At 39.8% G+C, this 18231-nt stretch overlaps 1 protein-coding gene across 1 annotated transcript in view; it reads right to left on the bottom strand.

Moving 5' to 3' along the window:
• Rgs22 (regulator of G protein signaling 22) overlaps window positions 1-18231 on the bottom strand; it is a 149053-nt gene that overhangs the window by 31023 nt on the left and 99799 nt on the right. The window contains exons 15-18 of the mRNA XM_036208311.1: window positions 7408-7602; window positions 5356-5448; window positions 2465-2634; window positions 1507-1669 (exon numbers count right to left, since the gene is read on the bottom strand). Coding sequence (XP_036064204.1) covers window positions 1507-1669; window positions 2465-2634; window positions 5356-5448; window positions 7408-7602 — 621 coding nt within the window. The remainder of the gene's footprint in view (window positions 1-1506; window positions 1670-2464; window positions 2635-5355; window positions 5449-7407; window positions 7603-18231) is intronic.

Consider the following 18231-nt stretch of genomic DNA (forward strand, 5'->3'; position numbering starts at 1 on the left):
AGCAGAAATCATCTTTTTATTCATCCCTAACAATATTAAATAAGAGTAAAAAGTAAGATTTCATTTTCCTGAAAACAGAGACCGGCTTGCTGCTGAGAGAACAAAGTGGTTTTAAACTCAGTCAGGGACAGGATGATCTGTGTAAAATGTGAGGCCAATTCCCAAGTATAAACTAGGTAGAGATGGACTGAGCAAAAGGCAAAGACTGGCCCTGCAGGAGAGTCTGTTGTTAGCGAGACGGTGTGCTTGATGGTCATAGGGACTTTCCCACCAGCATGCTAGCCCTCAGCATGCCGCCTGTGCTACAGCACGTTCACACAGTAAGTCAGAGGCCACGAAACCTCACTTGATGGAGCACAAGCCCAACAGGAGACAAATGCTTCCCATGTGTTCATCCCACATGTCACCTCACTGAGATGCCCACCCACACCTCTGATGGCCCCAGATCTGTATCTTGGAACTAACGTGCTGCTCTTCTTTCCCTCCAAGCCAAGACAGCCTGTGGGGCTGGTTGGCTGAACTCATGAATATCTCAGACCTTTTTCTTTACTGAATCTAACATTAATCTGAAATTTCTAAGTATAAACCATTAAAGAATATGCATCCTTATAAGCTCTTAAAATTAAAAAAAAAAACAATACATTTGCTTTTTAGATAGAAAAAAAATCAACAAACAAAACAAAACAGACCACTTCACACTAACTAAATTATTTTTAACTCTGAATTTCAAAAGCACAATCAGATTGCTTCCTGTAACTGATAGCTTTATTGTTATTAGAATCTGTAATTCAGGCCACTGTTGTGCTACAACCAGGTGACTAAACCTATGTTTCACAGTCCATGTAAAGTTTCTAGGCTGGGCATGGAGGTGCAAGGCCTTAATCCCAGCGCATGGGAGACAGAGGCAGGTGAATCTCTGTGAGTCTGAGGTCAGCCTGGTCTACAGATTGAGTTCTAGGATAGCCAGGGCTATATGTAGACAGACATTGTCTGAAAAAACAAAAACAAAGTAAAACAACCATTCCAGGGTGACAGAATCATAAAAAGGGTTTTCAAAGATCAAAAGTTTAGGGGAAGAAATCAGAGGTAGTGGTTAGGCTCAGTGGTGGATAATGGCTCTTTTCTACTGTTGAAGATGTAAGGCCTTGTCCATATAGTTTCACACTTAGTCCTGAGCACCTAAAACAGTATGTGACATACTAATGACACACAGTCACTCAATGAATGAATGACAAATTCAAATCAGTGTGAAGATGTCATTGTGCCGCCAAATTTATGAGCACCGCCCTTAATACTGACCTAGATGAATGGCATTTTATCTAAAAGTACCTTTTAAAAGAATATATTTTAGGACATGTAACACTTGAGTGGACTTTAGATGTCTGTAGATACTCACCAAATACCTAAACCAAAGTTTCTATCCGAAAAGGCAACACACAATAAAAAGAGACTGTTGTGCTGTTGGCAAAAAGAAGCATTGCTTTTACACTTCAAACGTGATCATACCTGGTTCTGCTGACCCAGAGAAGCTGGGCTGTTGGGGCCGAAGAAATATTTTTTATTGAGGTATTTGTTTTTAATGTATATAGACTTTGCCTCCCTTTGCTTTTGGTCTTTAAAAAGGATTCTTCGGAACTGCTCGATATCTATCCAACACATAAGGTCGATGCTGGAAAGAAAGCACATCCCTTCTTAGTTATTCCTCTAAATTCAATTAGACACCAGCCAAGCTGTTGACAGCTGGGAGGGGGCTGTCTGGTCAGGGCAAGGACGAGTGGAGACAGCGCAGCCTCAATCCAAGCCCTGCACAGTGGGCTCCACTGCCAGACAAGCTTAATCCTCGCTAAGACTTCTCGCACGGAGTCCTGGGGTTGGAGACAGATCTCTCCTTTATTGCTGCGGTCTCAGGGTTGTCACTGAATACTGGGCAATGTGGGGAAATGCCACATATATGTCACAGTTCTTCAACAACAGGACAAATTTAGGATAATCCTCATCAAGATGAGGAGAAATGATGAAGTTTGGCCCTAAGTTCAAACCAGTCTCTGTTAATGTGAGAGAGGAAAATATGACCAATATTTCAGTTTACAGCACTAAAGCTGCAATGTTTGATTTATATATTAGTTAATAAAACTGTGAATTTTTACAATAATTAGTGAAATATAAGAGACACTTCCCAGAGATACTAAAGGAAGCAGCAGAAAAAAAGGAAAGCTTAAAAAGTGTTTCAAGTTGCTAGTGCTAAAAATACCAGCAAGCATCACATGGCTGAGGACACCGGAGCGCGGTGGTGGCACTGGTGCTGAGGAAAAGTCAAAAGTCATATAGCCAATTTTTGTTCATCAATTTTCACGGCATAGGTAAAGATCTACTACAGAGCCATTAATATAGCATAAATCAAAATCAGCACAAAAAAAGATTTATTTTTACTGAGAAATATATTTAAAACTAGGTATTTCCTCACCTTGAAGAATGAGACTCTAGGAACTGACGGAAATGTTCAAATTCCAGTTTGTTGTTAAGTAGATCATTAAAGGTAAAGTGCTTGTATTCTTCAGGAACATTACTCCAATATTCTGTTTGTTTAGAGACTTCAGCCAGTGACGGAATGCAAGTTACAGATCCGGCAGTGTCCTAGTGACAAAATACTTTCACAACAATCTCTTACTGCAACAGATTATTTACAGTTTTAAACAGCACCCCTGAAATAAAAATTAACTACTGGGCCAAGGCTGGTTAGCAAGTGGTGGAACTGGGTAAATAAAGGAGACGCTCACACCTGACTCTCAAATTCTTTACTGTTCCTTTTCACCCCATTCCTTTTAAATAAGTACTTAGTAAACATTTATAGACAAAGTACACTCTGTGTACATGTGAGTCATGAGCACAAGTTCATTGGGGCCCATGTGTGCAAAATATTTGCTTTCAAAATATTACTTTTATTTCTCAGTAAAAGGGAAATGTCTTTTGTAATAAAAACAAAACCACAAAATAATACTTCCACCCAGAGATAACTACCATCACAATATATAGCCTCTTTGCCCTCCCCTCTCTGCATATACACATACATACACATATAGATTATATATGAATATATACAAATACACACACATATATAGATAAACTACATGCATGGCGCACACCTTTAATCCCAGCACTTGGGAGGAAGAAGCAGGTGGATCTCTGTGAGTTCAAAGTTAACCTGATCTATAGAGTGAGTTCCAGGACAGCTAGGCCTACACAGAAAGCTTGTCATGAAAAAGTACCCCAAACCAAAAAAGTTGTCTTCTAGCATCCACAGAAACACATTAAATAAATAAATAAATAAATAAATAAATAAATAAATAAATGCAATTTAAAAACATCTATATATAAATATAGCACACATATAAACATAGCACATTTTATATAATTCATATAAACATAGCATATTATATATAATATAAATATAGCATATACAATATTTTAAAATCATATATTATGTACAAACAGTAGAATATTTATATATGCTACATTTATAATACATAAAATATAAAATATGTAATATAACATATTATATATTATGTGAATAGTATAATAATATAGCATATATAGTATATACATGTAGCATATTTATACATTATATATTAAAATATATGTGCATATATAGTTCATCATAAATGAAGATATGATCATGTACCTATGGTTTTGTAACTATATTCTTTATTTCAATAATTTATAATGGACATAAAATTTTGCTCCATAACTATTTAAAATTTTTTAGATTCATTTTATGTGTATGAGTATTTTGTTGACAAGTATGTATGGCACTACATGTGCCTGGTGCCTGCAGAGGTCAGAAGAGGACATCAGACCCCTGGAATTGGAGTTACAGACCCTCGTGAATCACCATATGTCATGGGGGAATTGAGCCCAGGTCCTCAGTGGCTCTTAACCACCGGGTCATCTCTCTAGCACAAACCACATGTAATTTTTAATATAGCTTGATCACCTCTCTATTGTTTAAAAAATGTGCGGCCTTGGGACAAGCGGCCAATGTTTCAAAAAGCAATGCTCCTTGTTCAGCATTATAAACTGTTCCTGAAGCTTAAAGTGCAATGTTCTATGTGCTGCCTCCATGGTGCTGTCACTTCCCAGGTTCGAGTTAATGGTGCATCCAGGAGAGAACTCTTGCACCAACAAAGCAACTACTGAGGTTTTATTTTAAAAACCATTGTTTTTGAAAACCTTATTTATATAAAAATAAAAACCAGTTAAACAGAAAAAAGAAACTAAAAATCACCCCAAACCCACCATTTAGAACTCTCTCTCCCATTTTGGTGAACTTTTCCCCAGACATCTGTTTTTGCATATATGTACGCATGTGTAAATACATAAGAAGGATTATATGATATGAGTGGAGGGTTGGTTTTGTTTTGTTTTGTTGACACAGGCGCTGTCTTTGTAGCCCTGGCTGTCCCAGAACTCTCTATGTAGACCAGGCTAGCCTCAAACTCACAGTGCTGGGATCAAAGGTGGGAGGTATATACCACCACACCCAGCTTGACATTAGTGTTTCTATTCTGTGTATTTTTATATAACTGTATATCTGGAACAGACCAATTAACCACAACTTTTATATAGATGCATACATTAATTTTATGGTTTTATGGACCGATCAAGATTTATCTAATCAATGCAAAACTTGAAAATTTGAGCTGGTCACTATGGCACATACATGTAGTACCTCCCAGGACTTGAGAGGCAATATCAGGAGGAGGATGAATGCAAGGTAAAGGCCACTCTGGTTTACATGGGACCGTCTCAAAACAAGCAAATAAATAAATGTCACAATTTTGTAAATAAAAATAAGTTAATCTCCTAACCAATCCTATGATCTTTTTATTGACTTTTCCAACTATTTTCTCCATTTTTCTTTTTAAAAAATCTGTTGCTATGAGAGATTCTTCTTCTTCTTCTTCTTTTTTTTTTAGTTCAGTTGCATTTTCTGAACAAAAAGAAAGATTCTTTTTGACAACTAATATAGTTACTGACATGTAGAAAATAATGGGTACCACTTAAGGGGTTCTAATGCAGTTTAAGCTCAATTTTCTGGTCTTAGGAAAGTCCCTCTGTCACTTTACCAACCTGCTTTTCCCAGCTATGTTGAGCATGTTGTTACAACACAGTGACCTGTCAAATGTGGCACATGTGCCAGGCAAAGGGGCAGCATGGTGGGACAGCAGGGTAGTGACGCTTCCGAGTCCCTCTTTAATGAATATGCATCTCAATATACGATCATTTACAAGCAGCGTACAAGACAGAAACTGTCTCTAGGATTCTAAACGGTGATTTTCTAAGTACAGAGTTTCTTACCTCAGTCAGCTTGGGAACTGTTTCTTTATGCAAAGCTTGTAGCTTTCTGAAGTATGTGGAATCCAGCTGCCGAGTCTCTTCCTGTAGTTTCACCTAAAAATCAATAAAGTTTATAATACTAGTAGAATGCAAATTATGAAAATGGGGGACAGAACACAGTTTACCAAAAACTGTGGGCTTTTGCCAAGAAGGCGAATTGCTTCTGAAGCAGGAGCAGAGAGCCCTACGTCATTAAAAAATATTAGCTATAACAAAGTGACCCATCAAATACACACAACAAAGAATGGACATTTTCTTTTAATGACACAGTTGCTGTCAATGAACTCCCCTCCCTGGACACACACAGTGTGAATACGTTGATCACACTCTCGGTCTCTAATCAAAGTAACAGACAAGTCATGGAGAAGGCAAAGGCTGTGTGAACCAAACACTTCACAGGAGAAGAAGAAAGGACAATGGTGTTTACTAGTGTTCCTAAGTGCTTTATTGCTATAGCAAAAGAGGAAACAGTTGATCAAATTACTGCTCATAGCAGGTCTGTCTTCCTAACACATAAAGCATCAATTCTCTATAGGCAGGACAATAAGACCACTTTCCAATTCTCTATTGCAGGGAAAAAGCAGTCACACCTGGTTGGCTAGCTGCCTGAGAACGTCCTGTATTTAACAGCTAGCTTCAGTAATCCGCTTCAAAGAGCTCCTGTACACAGTGTACAGTCAGGGAGTCTTTTCCAATAGTCTTCTGGATTGCAGTTAAGGAGATTCTAGAACTAAGATGAATGTTTTCCCTGTTATTATGAGCGAACAGTATATAATCGGTCTTACACGTTTTTATAAGATTCATTTGCTAATGCCAAAATGTTTTGGTTCAGGGCACTTATACTTTCCAATTTCTTTTACAATTACAGGATCACATTACAGACTTCATGTCTTCTATGAAATGCAGTATATATTATAATTGTGTTAAGAGAGACTTTTAAAATATCACAGGATATTCTAATTTTTCTACTGTACCTGTACATTCCTATAATAAAAAGGATACTATGTTAATTTTTTAGAATTGTAAGAATTAAGGAATGAAATCTACTTATTTTGATCTCTGAATTTATTAAGGTTTTAGAATTATTTTAGTTACAATCCAATGAGAAGAGTCTGTGCAAAGTTTTTCTGTGTTAATTTTATCATAATTGCTTAATTTATCCTTCTTGGTAGACAATGCAAGTCCTTGAGTAGATATTAATAAAGAATAGCAATTCAGCAGCAGCACCCCCACCTCTAACACACACACCAGGTACATGCATTTACCTAATGGAAAAAATACCCAAGGACAGTTTTAATTCATGATTCAAAAGAAATACCTAAAGAAATTTCCTCTATCCATCAATAATAATAATAATAATATTCCAATCCTGACATCTTTTGGAATGTAGAAGCTGTGTACAAACATATCCAGTTGAGCATTATGATTTGATAAACACTGGTACTTTAAATAGCAGCATTGATGTCACAAGGTCTGCTTTTACCATGCACGGGAGAGAAGCATTTAGATTTCTTTTTTTTCCCATTATAAATCTTTTATTCTGTCCAAAAATGATGCCCCTTATTCATCCCACTGTCCACTTTTATTTATTTATTTTCCTGTTTTTCTATGGGCGTGCTATTTACTATAACCCATCCAACATAAAATAAAATGGGTCTTTCCCGTTAATCACAAATGCACTGCTGAGGAATGTCAGTGGGGACAATAGCAATCTGGCTAGTTTGCACCAAGCAAAAGCTCACATTCCTCTTCTGACATATTTGTGCAGAGAACTAAGAATAGCAGAGATTAAGTCTTTTGCTAGGAGACAACAAGGAAATTGGCAATAAAAAACAAAACAAAACAAAACAAAAAAAGATTAAAAAAATAAACAGTGTTAATAAGCATTTTCCCTTCACAGATCTTGTGTCTTCCCCAGTCATGACTGCAGAGCCCCTGGCCCACCTGAGACTGTGACCCCTGAGGCGGTGTTTGAACTCTTTCCTGCAAGTACTATTCACCAGGCCATCGTACCTTTCTGTAAGCTGCTTGGTCTGACATCACCATCTGTGTCCAGGGTTCCAGAAGGATGAGGAGGATATATTCTTCTGCTGTGTCAAAGAGGTCCTCAAATGGTGGCTGGATTCTCATGTAAATGTCTTTCTTCTCTTCCTGTTGAAGTCCAATGTCCAGAGTGGCTGACGGAGCAATGTAAGTGGCAAAAAGGTACTAGAGAGAAGAGGGCGGCACAGAGAGGCTGTGAGGAGCCACAATCGCCAGTGAACCCAGAGTGGTAAAACTAGTATGTGTCCAAAGTATGTTTTCCTGTTCTTTTCCTTTTCACTAGAAATGAGCAACTAGTCATTTTCCCTCAGATAACAAGTGTATACAGATGTGCTATGACTGACTGATGCCACTGAGTGCCGGGTTTTCCTTGTGTGTATTATGGAGTGACTCCTGCATGCCATGCAAGTGCTCTACCAGTGACCCACACCCCAGCCTTCTAAACAGCTTGGAAATATCCTTTTGTTCTACAGCCTACAATCCTAGCACTCTGGACAGGGCCAGAAAGGTCAGTTCAGCTTTATAGTGAAGTCAAGGCCGACATAGGACAACAACAACAACAAAAAAAACCCCAAACTGGTAAGAAACAAAAGCCAAGATCATATAGGGCTAAAAATCTGGCTATTGGTAGTCTTCTAACCTAGATGTCAAAGGAATTACCCATTCTGAATTTCTAAGAATAGCTAACTGGTTCCTTTGGGGCACAAATGCCTCCATCTGGTATCTAAAGCTGTGGGATGGATACAGGAAGGTGATGGATAAATAGGACACACACAGAACTTCCCACAACCTCTCACAAATGCCCCCATTCTACTTATTTGTCTTGTTGCTCAGTAATAGCTATTTGGACATAAGGAACAGTTTAATAACACTGTCATATCACTACCCCTGAGTAGTAGCTATTGTTTATATTTATAAATTATACATTAAAATATTTTTAAGACTCAGGAAGTACTGCCCCTCACATAACCCAGACCTGCAGAACCAGAAGAGGCCAGAAGAAGTGCAAGAATCCAAGAGAACTACCAGGAAAGGACATATGGCCTCACCCATCACAGGCAGAGCCCCAGGAACTCTGGGGCTGCAGAGACCAATGGCTCCTCCTCTCCCTTCCTCCACATCACACCACTTGGAACCTGCCAGAGCTCCAGAGGAAACTGAGAAATTCCAACTCAGCTCAGCTGACAACAGTTCACTCCAGGAGTCCTTTATCCACTCTTGCGTTTATGTCTCATGGCGATTCTGCTGTTGTGCATACGTTGTTCAGTTGGGTTTTAGGACTCCACCCTGTTGGCTATAAGGCCACCTCATGTACCCTGCTCTTATGCCTATGTCTTTTCTTCCTTCTTTCATTCTTACCCTCTCTTCCTTTTACCTAATTGTTACCTGCCAGAGATCAAACAACCTCTAAATCTACAGCCCTAAGAATGTCCCCCCTCCCACCAACTTACCCAACTCGATTCTTTTTCAAAGTCAACCCTTACTCCTCATACTTGGCCACCTTACTTCCTATCACTGCTCATCTTAGCAACTAAAATCCCAGCACACGCCACACTATCCTTGATTGTTTATCCTCCAACAGTTGCTGAAATCAAAGGAGCCACTCTTGCTAACTGGCTAGCACAACATTTGCATAGTGGAGCTACCAAGAAGCCATCTTTCCCAGTGTTACACAGGGAATGATAGAAAGCTTACACCAGACCCCTGAGCTCCTGAACTAAGCAATTATTTTCTCAAGGACACACCACCACAGCCAAGTCTCAGCTGAACATTGTAAATACTTCAACTAAAACAATAAAGCTGATAAAACATAAAGAAAGGAACAAAATAATACCTGATCTGTAAATCCTAACACAGGAGCATAAGAAACATGAAAAACCAAGTCAATATAACTCCTGTCTCCAAATTATTAATCCTACAGTAGTGGCATCTAGTGAGGGAGAGTTAGATGATATCCCAGACAAAACTAAAAGTGATTATAAATATGTACAAAGATACAAACATTTGAATGAAATAAGGAATATGGTGGACGATAGGAAAGAAGATTTCAGCATAGAGACAGAAATAATGAAGAAAACCAACCTGAAATGTTGGAAAAGCAGTAAAGAAGCAGTAAGCCAATAAAAACCCAGAAGGCTGTAGCAACAGCGAGCACAGAAGCTTGCTCTGAAGGCACAGAAAACATTTTCAAAAGGATCATACAGACACTCTCCCAGTAAGAAATGAGATGCTAGTCTAGTGCTGGAGATAGCTAGGAAAGCAGAGAGAGGAAAAAACAAATGAGCAAACGAAAGTCACATACAAAGGTGGGTCCATCCACATAGTAGATTCATTAACTGGAACTATAAAGCTCAGAGTCTGGACAGGTAGATTTCAGGTTCTGAAAGGCAACTGCCAGCCCAGACTACTATACCAGGCAAATCCATCACAACTGAAGGAAAAATAACAACTTTCCATGATAAAAAAAAAAAAAGTATGACCATTGAGCCAACTGTACCAAAGATACTCGAAGGAGTAGGAAAGACTAAACCACACTGGAATAATAGTAAAGCAAGAGAGGAAGAAGAAAAAAGTCAAACACTATAAAACCAAAAATGACAGGAATTACTGCACATCTTTCAGTAATGGTTCTGAATACTGATGATCTCAATTCCTCAGTCAGACACTAGGAGTTCAGGTGAAACATTGGGAACCACCTATGTGTTACCTCAAACAAATGCACCTCATCGCAAAAGTAGACACTGCCTTAATAAGTAGATGGAAGAAAGTTTCCGAGCAAATAGACCTAGCAAATACCTGGTACCACTGTTCTAACATCTGACAACAGATTTCAAAGCAGGTGAGAAAAGATAAAGGTCACTGATCATGATTAAGGGAGCAGTCAAGCAAAGAGGACATTAGGACTCTAACATACATGCCTAAAACACTGATTCAGTCAGTTTCCAAAGAAATGCTACTAGATATAAAGTCAGATTGACCCAAGCATGGAAGTCTTGGGTGACATCATCCCACTCTCACCAATCGACCAGTTATCCCATCAAAAAACAGACAGAGAAATACCTCAATTAAATGACATCACAGATCAAATAGACTTAACAGACATCTTTAGAATTCTATTCCATCCAAACACCACAGAATACACATTTTTCTCAGAAGCCCATGGAACTTTCTCCAACATAGCTCATATATTAGCCCACAAAGAAAATCTTAGCAAACTCAGACAAACTAAAATAGTTCCTCGTATTCTACCTGATTCCAATGGAATAAAAATAAAGACTAAACTGGGCGGTGGTAGCGCACGCCTGTAATCCCAGCACTCAGGAGGCAGAGGCAGGTGGATCTCTATGAGTTCGAGGCCAGCCTGGTCTACAAAGCGAGTTCCAGGACAGCCTCCAAAGCTACAGAGAAACCCTGTCTTGAAAAACAAAAACAAAAACAAACAAACAAACAAACAAATACAAACCAAGAGCAAGAGAAACCCTAGACCACAGGCAAATTCACGGGGATTAAAGAACATACTGTTGAACAATGAATGGGGCCTGAGGAAGTCAAGAAGGAATACAAACATTGCCAGAGTCAAATACAAATGAAAACACAACGTATGAAAACCCATGAGACAGGATGAGAGCCATCCTAAGAGGGGCGCTTATATCTCCAAGTGCCCACAAAATCAGAGTGCAGGGCTGGAGAGATGCCTCTGGTGGGAGAACACTTCTGCTTCCAGAAGACCAGGGTTTAGTTCCCAGCACCCACACTGGATAGCTCACAATTGCCTGTAATTCCAGCACAAGGGGATTTGACACCTTCTGGTCTTAAAAGGCAAATCTTTAGGTAAACTAACCAAAAGAAAGAGAAGACCCAAATTAATAAAATTAGAGACAAAAAGAAAGCTGTTGAAACAGACATCAGTGAAATCCAGAAGGTCATTAGCTCTTACCTAAAATATATATTCCACTAAATTAGAAAACAATGTAAGAATGGATAAACTTCTAGACATATATAACCCATAAAAATTCAACCAGGATAAGATAAACAGTTTAAACACAGGTATAATATGCAATAAAATTGAATTAAAAATTTACCAACTGAAAAAGTCAATGCATATATGGATTCACTGGTGAATTTTACCAGACCTTCAAAGAAGAATGAACATCAATGCTTTCCAAACCAGTTCATAAAATAACGAAAGGACATTACCAAACTCCTTCTACAAAACTGGTATTTTCCTGACTCTAAAACTAGACAAAGATAAAGAAATTATGAAGAAAATCACAGACCAATTACTGATGCAAAAATCCTCAACAAAATACTTGCTAAACAAATTCAAGAAAACATCAAAAAGGTCATTCATCATAATCAAGTTGGCTTTATTCCATAGTTGCAGGGTTGGTTCAATATATGTAAGTCAACAAATGCTGTAAACAGCATGACTTGTTCCAAAGACAGAGATCACATGCTTATGCTGATAGATGCAGAGAAAGACCCACCACCACGTCACGTTGAAGGTGCAGAAGAAAGACTCTAAGAGTCTCTGCTTTGCAGATGACATGGCTTATACCTAAGAGAGCATAAAGATTCTACCAGAAAACTCTCAGAACTTAACATTTTCAGCAAAGCAGCAGAATACACAATTAATATCCAGAAGCTAGCAGCCTTCCTTCATGCAATGACAAACATACCAAGATAGATACCAGGAAAACAATCGTATTCAAAATAGCCTAAAACTACCTTCTAATAACACTAACCAAGAATATCAAAGACTTCTACAATTAAAACTGCAAAACACAGAAGGGAGAGGTTCAGAAAGACACTGGAAGACGGAAAGACTGTCAACAGGCGGACGCCTCGGCTGGATGACCATCCCCAAATGTGGCACTGATTTTCCTTCCCTCTTCTTCTCTTTTGCTAACTCAAACCTCAGGGTACTGTTTATTATCACCTAAGTAATTTCCCCTTGTTCAAGTCCAGCTCCTATGATGATCAGCATGATCCTTAGAAGTAACAAGATTTATTCCGTCTCCTTGACTCTTTGTATTTTTCTGTAAAAATCACAGAAGCAGAGGGTTTGGGTGATAGGGCAGGGGCTTAAGGGGCCACCCATCTCCTGGCATCCATCCTCAAGTCAGTGTGAACACAGTTACCGTCTTCTGGGGAGCTGTCTTTGTGTTTCCTCACCTCTTCAAGGTGACAGAGGCAAAAACAGACGAGAGAATAAAGACAAGAACTCAGTGTCAATTCTTAAAGGGCACAGCGTTGGTTTTCCTGGGGAGATAGCAGGTAAAAGGGGGACAGTGGTGCCCACATCCAGCTTACAGGCTACTGTTACTAGGCCTTCTTACAGGAGACTGGGTGAGGGATTACTCACAGGTGTGTGGTTGACCGCCTATCACTGAAAAGTCCCCTACCAACATGGGTGACTTCAACTTCCCAAGAGCTGCATATGCAGAGCCCCCCTTAGCTAATTTTCACATATATAATACAGCACTTCCCAATACCTTATAACAACTATAGGATACTCATACATAATAAAAAAAAGTTAAGCACCTTTATAATTTTTGTAAAGATGAAGTAATTTAAAGTCGATGCTACCTACCATTTTGATGACATACAAAGACCATATCATATATTTCCTGAATAACTTATTTAATTATGAGTTGGAGATATTATTACCATATCTTGGGTCATTTGGTGCTTTTCTTGCTACCCAACTCCTTTTCAACCACAACATAAATAACAACACAGCTCCTGTTAAAGAGAAAATGCTCCCTCATGTTCTACATGGCCCACTCTGATTAACTGTAAAGCAAAGATTCACGCATACACAGCTGTGGCAGACATGATTCCAATTTAAACATTAACTTAGGATGCTTTCCCAGGCCAGGAGGGATACAAGCATCACCTGTCTATGATCAGACTGCCTGGCACTGTGCACAACACAGCTCTTAGCTCCATCTCTCTTGGAGACCCTCAAAGGTTATATAATCAGGAAGTGCATGCTGGGCGTCCTGCCCACACCTCTACACCTGCATCTGTGACTCACTTTCTTGGCAAGTGTATCAAATGTGGTGGGAGGGAGAAGAAGGCTTCTCCCTTAAAAAAGAAAAAAAAAAAAACTTTAACAGTTTGGAAATTCTGGGAGTCCATTTTCTTGCCTTGTTGAACTGAACTCTTAATAAGACTATTTCATTGCTAACAGGACAAGCCAGAGAAAAAGATGCAGGATGGGTACCATGGAGACAGGAAAAAGAGCTGAACAGAGGAGGAAAAGGGGATAGCAAAATTAACCCAAAGAAACAAAGACCAAAACCAATTAAAAGGGCATGTAAGGGAAAAACAATGTTTTGATAAATATTTTTGCTTTTTAATGGAAAATAAATGAAAATAATATTTAATTTACTTTGGGGGTGATAAGAAAAGATCTTACTATTAGCCCAGGCTAATCTTGAATTTACAATCCTCCTGTCCCTGCCTCCTGAGAGCTTAGTAAATAAGTACACACAAACAGCACCCATTTAATAAATTATTTTTATACACACTACTTATTTTGGCATCATATGGAGAAATGTTTGCATTCTTGCTTAAGGAAATCTCAGCTCTTCATTACAGATGGCGGTCCGCACTCTCTATCTGCACTGCACGACCTAGGACGGGGAGCAAACAAATTATGACACTGGCCAATGATTTTGTTTTTTTCCGGGCCTAAAATATTTTTGCATGTTAGATTAAAGTATCACCAATTGATAATTTTCAATTCTGTGGGTAGGCATTTGCCAGCCATGTGTTCAAAACCCAACACCATGAAAAAAAAAAAAAATAGCAACAGTGAGCATCTTTTTCATTTAGTAGATACCACCCTCCTTTTAAATATGCCCTAACACCATGCCACCATTTTCTTCTTATGCAATCAAGCTTGGACAAGCACACCTGACAGACGAGAGTGCAGGCTTTCTGAATATATCCTTTTTCATTCTTTTGTTAAAAAAAAAATTAAAAGCAAAGCAACTGTGAGACATTCCACAGTTGTCTGTGCTAGTTGGGTTCTTCTTGTACCGAGTACTAACTGATGAAGTGGGACTCTGATCACACTCTAGGAGTATCCTCTGTGCACACGGAGGAAGCACCTAGAGGAGTTTCACTGTGCTGAAGGTGAGCAGTGCTTGGAAGGAGCCTTCCCATGAGCTCAGGCTGCCTGATGAGCTGCAGCCCGACACTCATCTGTGTTCCAATGAAAACAAGAACAATTTCTGTGCAGCCTTAAAAGGCAAAGTCAAGAAACCACCAAACACTGCACCACATGTGCTGATTCGCCCTGCTACACTGCAGCTGTTGGCCGTGTTAATGGAATGGTTTCACATGCTTCCTTTTGATGTATTCATTTAGTGACGGGGTGTGTGGATCTTAATGAGACTGCCTGGCTACAGTGCTTGTGTGAGGTTTGAGTGTCCCCACCAGGCCAGGACTGGGAGTGAGAGAAAGAAATAGAAAACTTTAAAACTGGAAGATGTTCCCAAACCTACACGCTGTGAGACCTTGACGCTGGCTTATAGGACATCTGGCAGATGAGATGGGTAGGCAGACATTGAGGACACTTGTCGACTTCCCTTGATGGTCTTAAGACAAAGATATGATAACTGTATGAAATATGGGCACACTTATTAGCCTACTTTGTTCATTACATTAGGTATGCATATATCACATCATAATGTACTCATAAACATGCAGAGTTATGGTATGCTGATTTGAAAAGTAATAACATAATTAGCTGAAGTAACGGAGAGGTTAGGAGAACCATTCACGTTTCAGTGTGTGCGCCGTCTTTCTCAGACTCACTAATTGACCATAATGGTAAGGTCAGCAGAAGGCATTTTAATATGTGTCTTTCATATTCTTCTACCAAAGGAGTAGCAGGAAAGAAGGTCTGTCTGCAGTTGTGTCTCCAGGTGGGTCCTCTGGGGTTTGCCTGACAGACTGACAGGGCGGGGTCAGCTGACCTGTCAGTCCCTGGAGGAGAGAGGGAGACGGCCGAAAAGCCCACACTACACTGTAAAGACAAAGGAAGGAGATCTTTGGGCTGTGGGAATGCACAAAGTTTGTCAAGTTTTAATTTTTTAAAATCAGCTCCTGTTCCAGTTTATAGTAAGCAAACTATGGGGGACTTGCCAATTCTGGAGCAAGGGTAGGATGCCGTCTGTGAGGGTACAAACAAGGGGGTTCTGAGCAGTTTCTGAAATCCAGGGGAAATTCTGACGGTGGAGGGTAGGGCTTCTAGCTCTAATGTCAGTGGAACTTGAAAGGGAGAGGGTCAGAACAGCACTTCCCTGTGGCTCCCTTCCTTCCATCGTCAGAATGCAGGATGCCTTGTCCTAGCTCATGGGAGCTAACCAAAAAACTCAGAAATTCTGTGAACCAACTATTAAATTTAGTCATTATCAAAAGTTGAATTAAATAACCTTTTAAATATAGAAATTATATTAAAATCAAAGATAATGACCACTTAAAACTCAAGGTTTCCCACTGGTACTCTCTCACTGCCATTCTGAACTGAGATGTCATTTGCCTGTGCGGAACTGTCTGGTGGAATCAGTACATGATGGCTTGCTGATGCACATCTCTGCTCAGCTCTGTATTCTACCATGTCATATTAGGAGCTTGACATCACCTACACTGAGCATATTTGCACCCAGAGATTAGTGCATGCTACAGACCAGGGCTACCCTCCACCGTTAGCTGCTCAACATTCACTCTCGTACCACTGACTAAAAGGCAAAGATTCCCTTTTTCTACCACCACCACTAAAAGGCTTGAGAGCAAGACAGCAGATAAATCAGCTAGTTCTAATGTTTACTGGAGGTAAAGCCACATAGCTAGAATATCCCATATCCTACCAGCTCATGCTAATTTATAACATTTTCCTTACAGACTGTTTAATTAAGCCCCAGTTTTGAAAGTATGCAGTATAATACATTTCCCTGTAGTTTCATCAAAGTGAAGCTATCTGGAAGAAAAGTATTTCTTTAAATTCGCCTCTTCACACTCCAAACAGCATTCCGAAGGGCAAAGCTAAACCTGAAATGCTGAATTTAACCTGAGTCAGGGGGTAAGGATACAGTGGGAGAGAACTTGTCAATTTGTCCTCCTGAGGAAATATAAGGAACAGCTCTTAAGAGGAAACAGTGAAGCATGAGGGGAAATGAAAATGATATTGTTGGGTCTTAACTGAGCTTCGCTTGCCTATGAAGCCAACTCACTTCACAGATCATCTTCAGCTCAGCACAGCAGCTGTGTGCTCAACCCTGACAGCAGAACATGTTGATGTGCTTGCAGGCAGGGCACACAGGAACCTCTCAACTGGGCTCAACAACTCTGCTCTTGGAACTTATATAAAACACAGAGATGAAACTGCTCTCTGAAGCTAAAGGCAAAAGGAGTCCCTAGGGGTGTTTATAACAGGGACATGAATGCCCCACGATGCTGGATAGTTGCAGAAACCACAAAACTCGTCAAAAGAGAAGTCTGTTTTTATAACTATCCACAGCTCTACTGGGCACAGAACCTTGTGATCTGAGTTCATATGAGGCAGAAAAAGAAAACAACAAGCAAATCCAAGCAATCCAACCTTTTTTTTCTGCAAAAGAAGGAAAAAATGATGATTTTTAATGACCTCTCACATCCCACTAGGAGCTCAAAAACATGACTGAGAGTCCGTGCCGAGAGGATAAATTACAGATGAAGCCTTGCGCAGATGGACTCGCATGGGAAGAGCCTTGCATTGTTCAATTAGGAGTCCTGAAGATGGGGACGTAGGGATTGCAACATCCTGATCCTGACAGGCAAACTGCTGCAGAGATCTGCACATGACGGGACTTCACCAAGAGATGGCAACGTGATGACAGTCGAACCAAGAGCTCCTGGCCACTGCTCAGCCCTTACTAACGAGAACTCGGAGCAGGAGAACTTCAGGAAACACCAACAGGATATCAGAGGAACACTAGCTTGGACCAGTTTGGACAGAATGGAAAACCGGAACATGTTAAGAAAGCCATAAACTCAAAGAACAAAATAGATTAGAGTTTTAAAACTGACTGGTCATTGCTTAAGACATTTTGAGCAAAACCAATTAATCAAGCACACAATGGAGTAAAATAGACAAAGAGCTAAGAAAATTCCAACCCGTCAAAGGCAATCTGAATTGCCCAAGGATTTTATCATCTCAATTTTTTAAATTAAAAAACTAACAAAAGGAGCATGGATTTAAGGGAGATAGTTAACCTCTAAATATCAATATAGAAATCAGTGAATAGTAATTCAATAAGAACATGATTAAGCTGGGCGGTGGTGGCACACGCCTTTAATCCCAGCACTTGGGAGGCAGAGCCAGGTGGATCTCTGTGAGTTTGAGGCCAGCCTGGTCTACAAAGTGAGTTCCAGGAAAGGTGCAAAGCTACACAGAGAAACCCTGTCTCGAAAAACAAAACAAAACAAAACAAAACAAACAAACAACCCAAGAACATGATTATAGTCACTTTCTCAGTTTAAAAAAAAAAATCAAACCGACAAAAAACAGGCCAACTCAGGAAAGCAGACCATGAAGTGGTCATCAAGCAGGCTGCATCCACAGCAGGTGCAGCCCCTTGGAAAGCAAACACTCATGCAACAGGTTACCTGCCCACTCAAGAGCAGATGCCAACTCTCTGAGCCCTATGGATATTCTCTCCAGCTAGTGTGTCAGACACTCAGGACAATGAGCTGGGACACGGTCAAGGCTGCTTCTGTGACACTCGCCTTCCGGGAAGT

The sequence above is a fragment of the Onychomys torridus genome, chromosome 16 (genome assembly GCF_903995425.1).
Source record: "Onychomys torridus chromosome 16, mOncTor1.1, whole genome shotgun sequence".
NCBI classification, from domain to species: domain Eukaryota; kingdom Metazoa; phylum Chordata; class Mammalia; order Rodentia; family Cricetidae; genus Onychomys; species Onychomys torridus.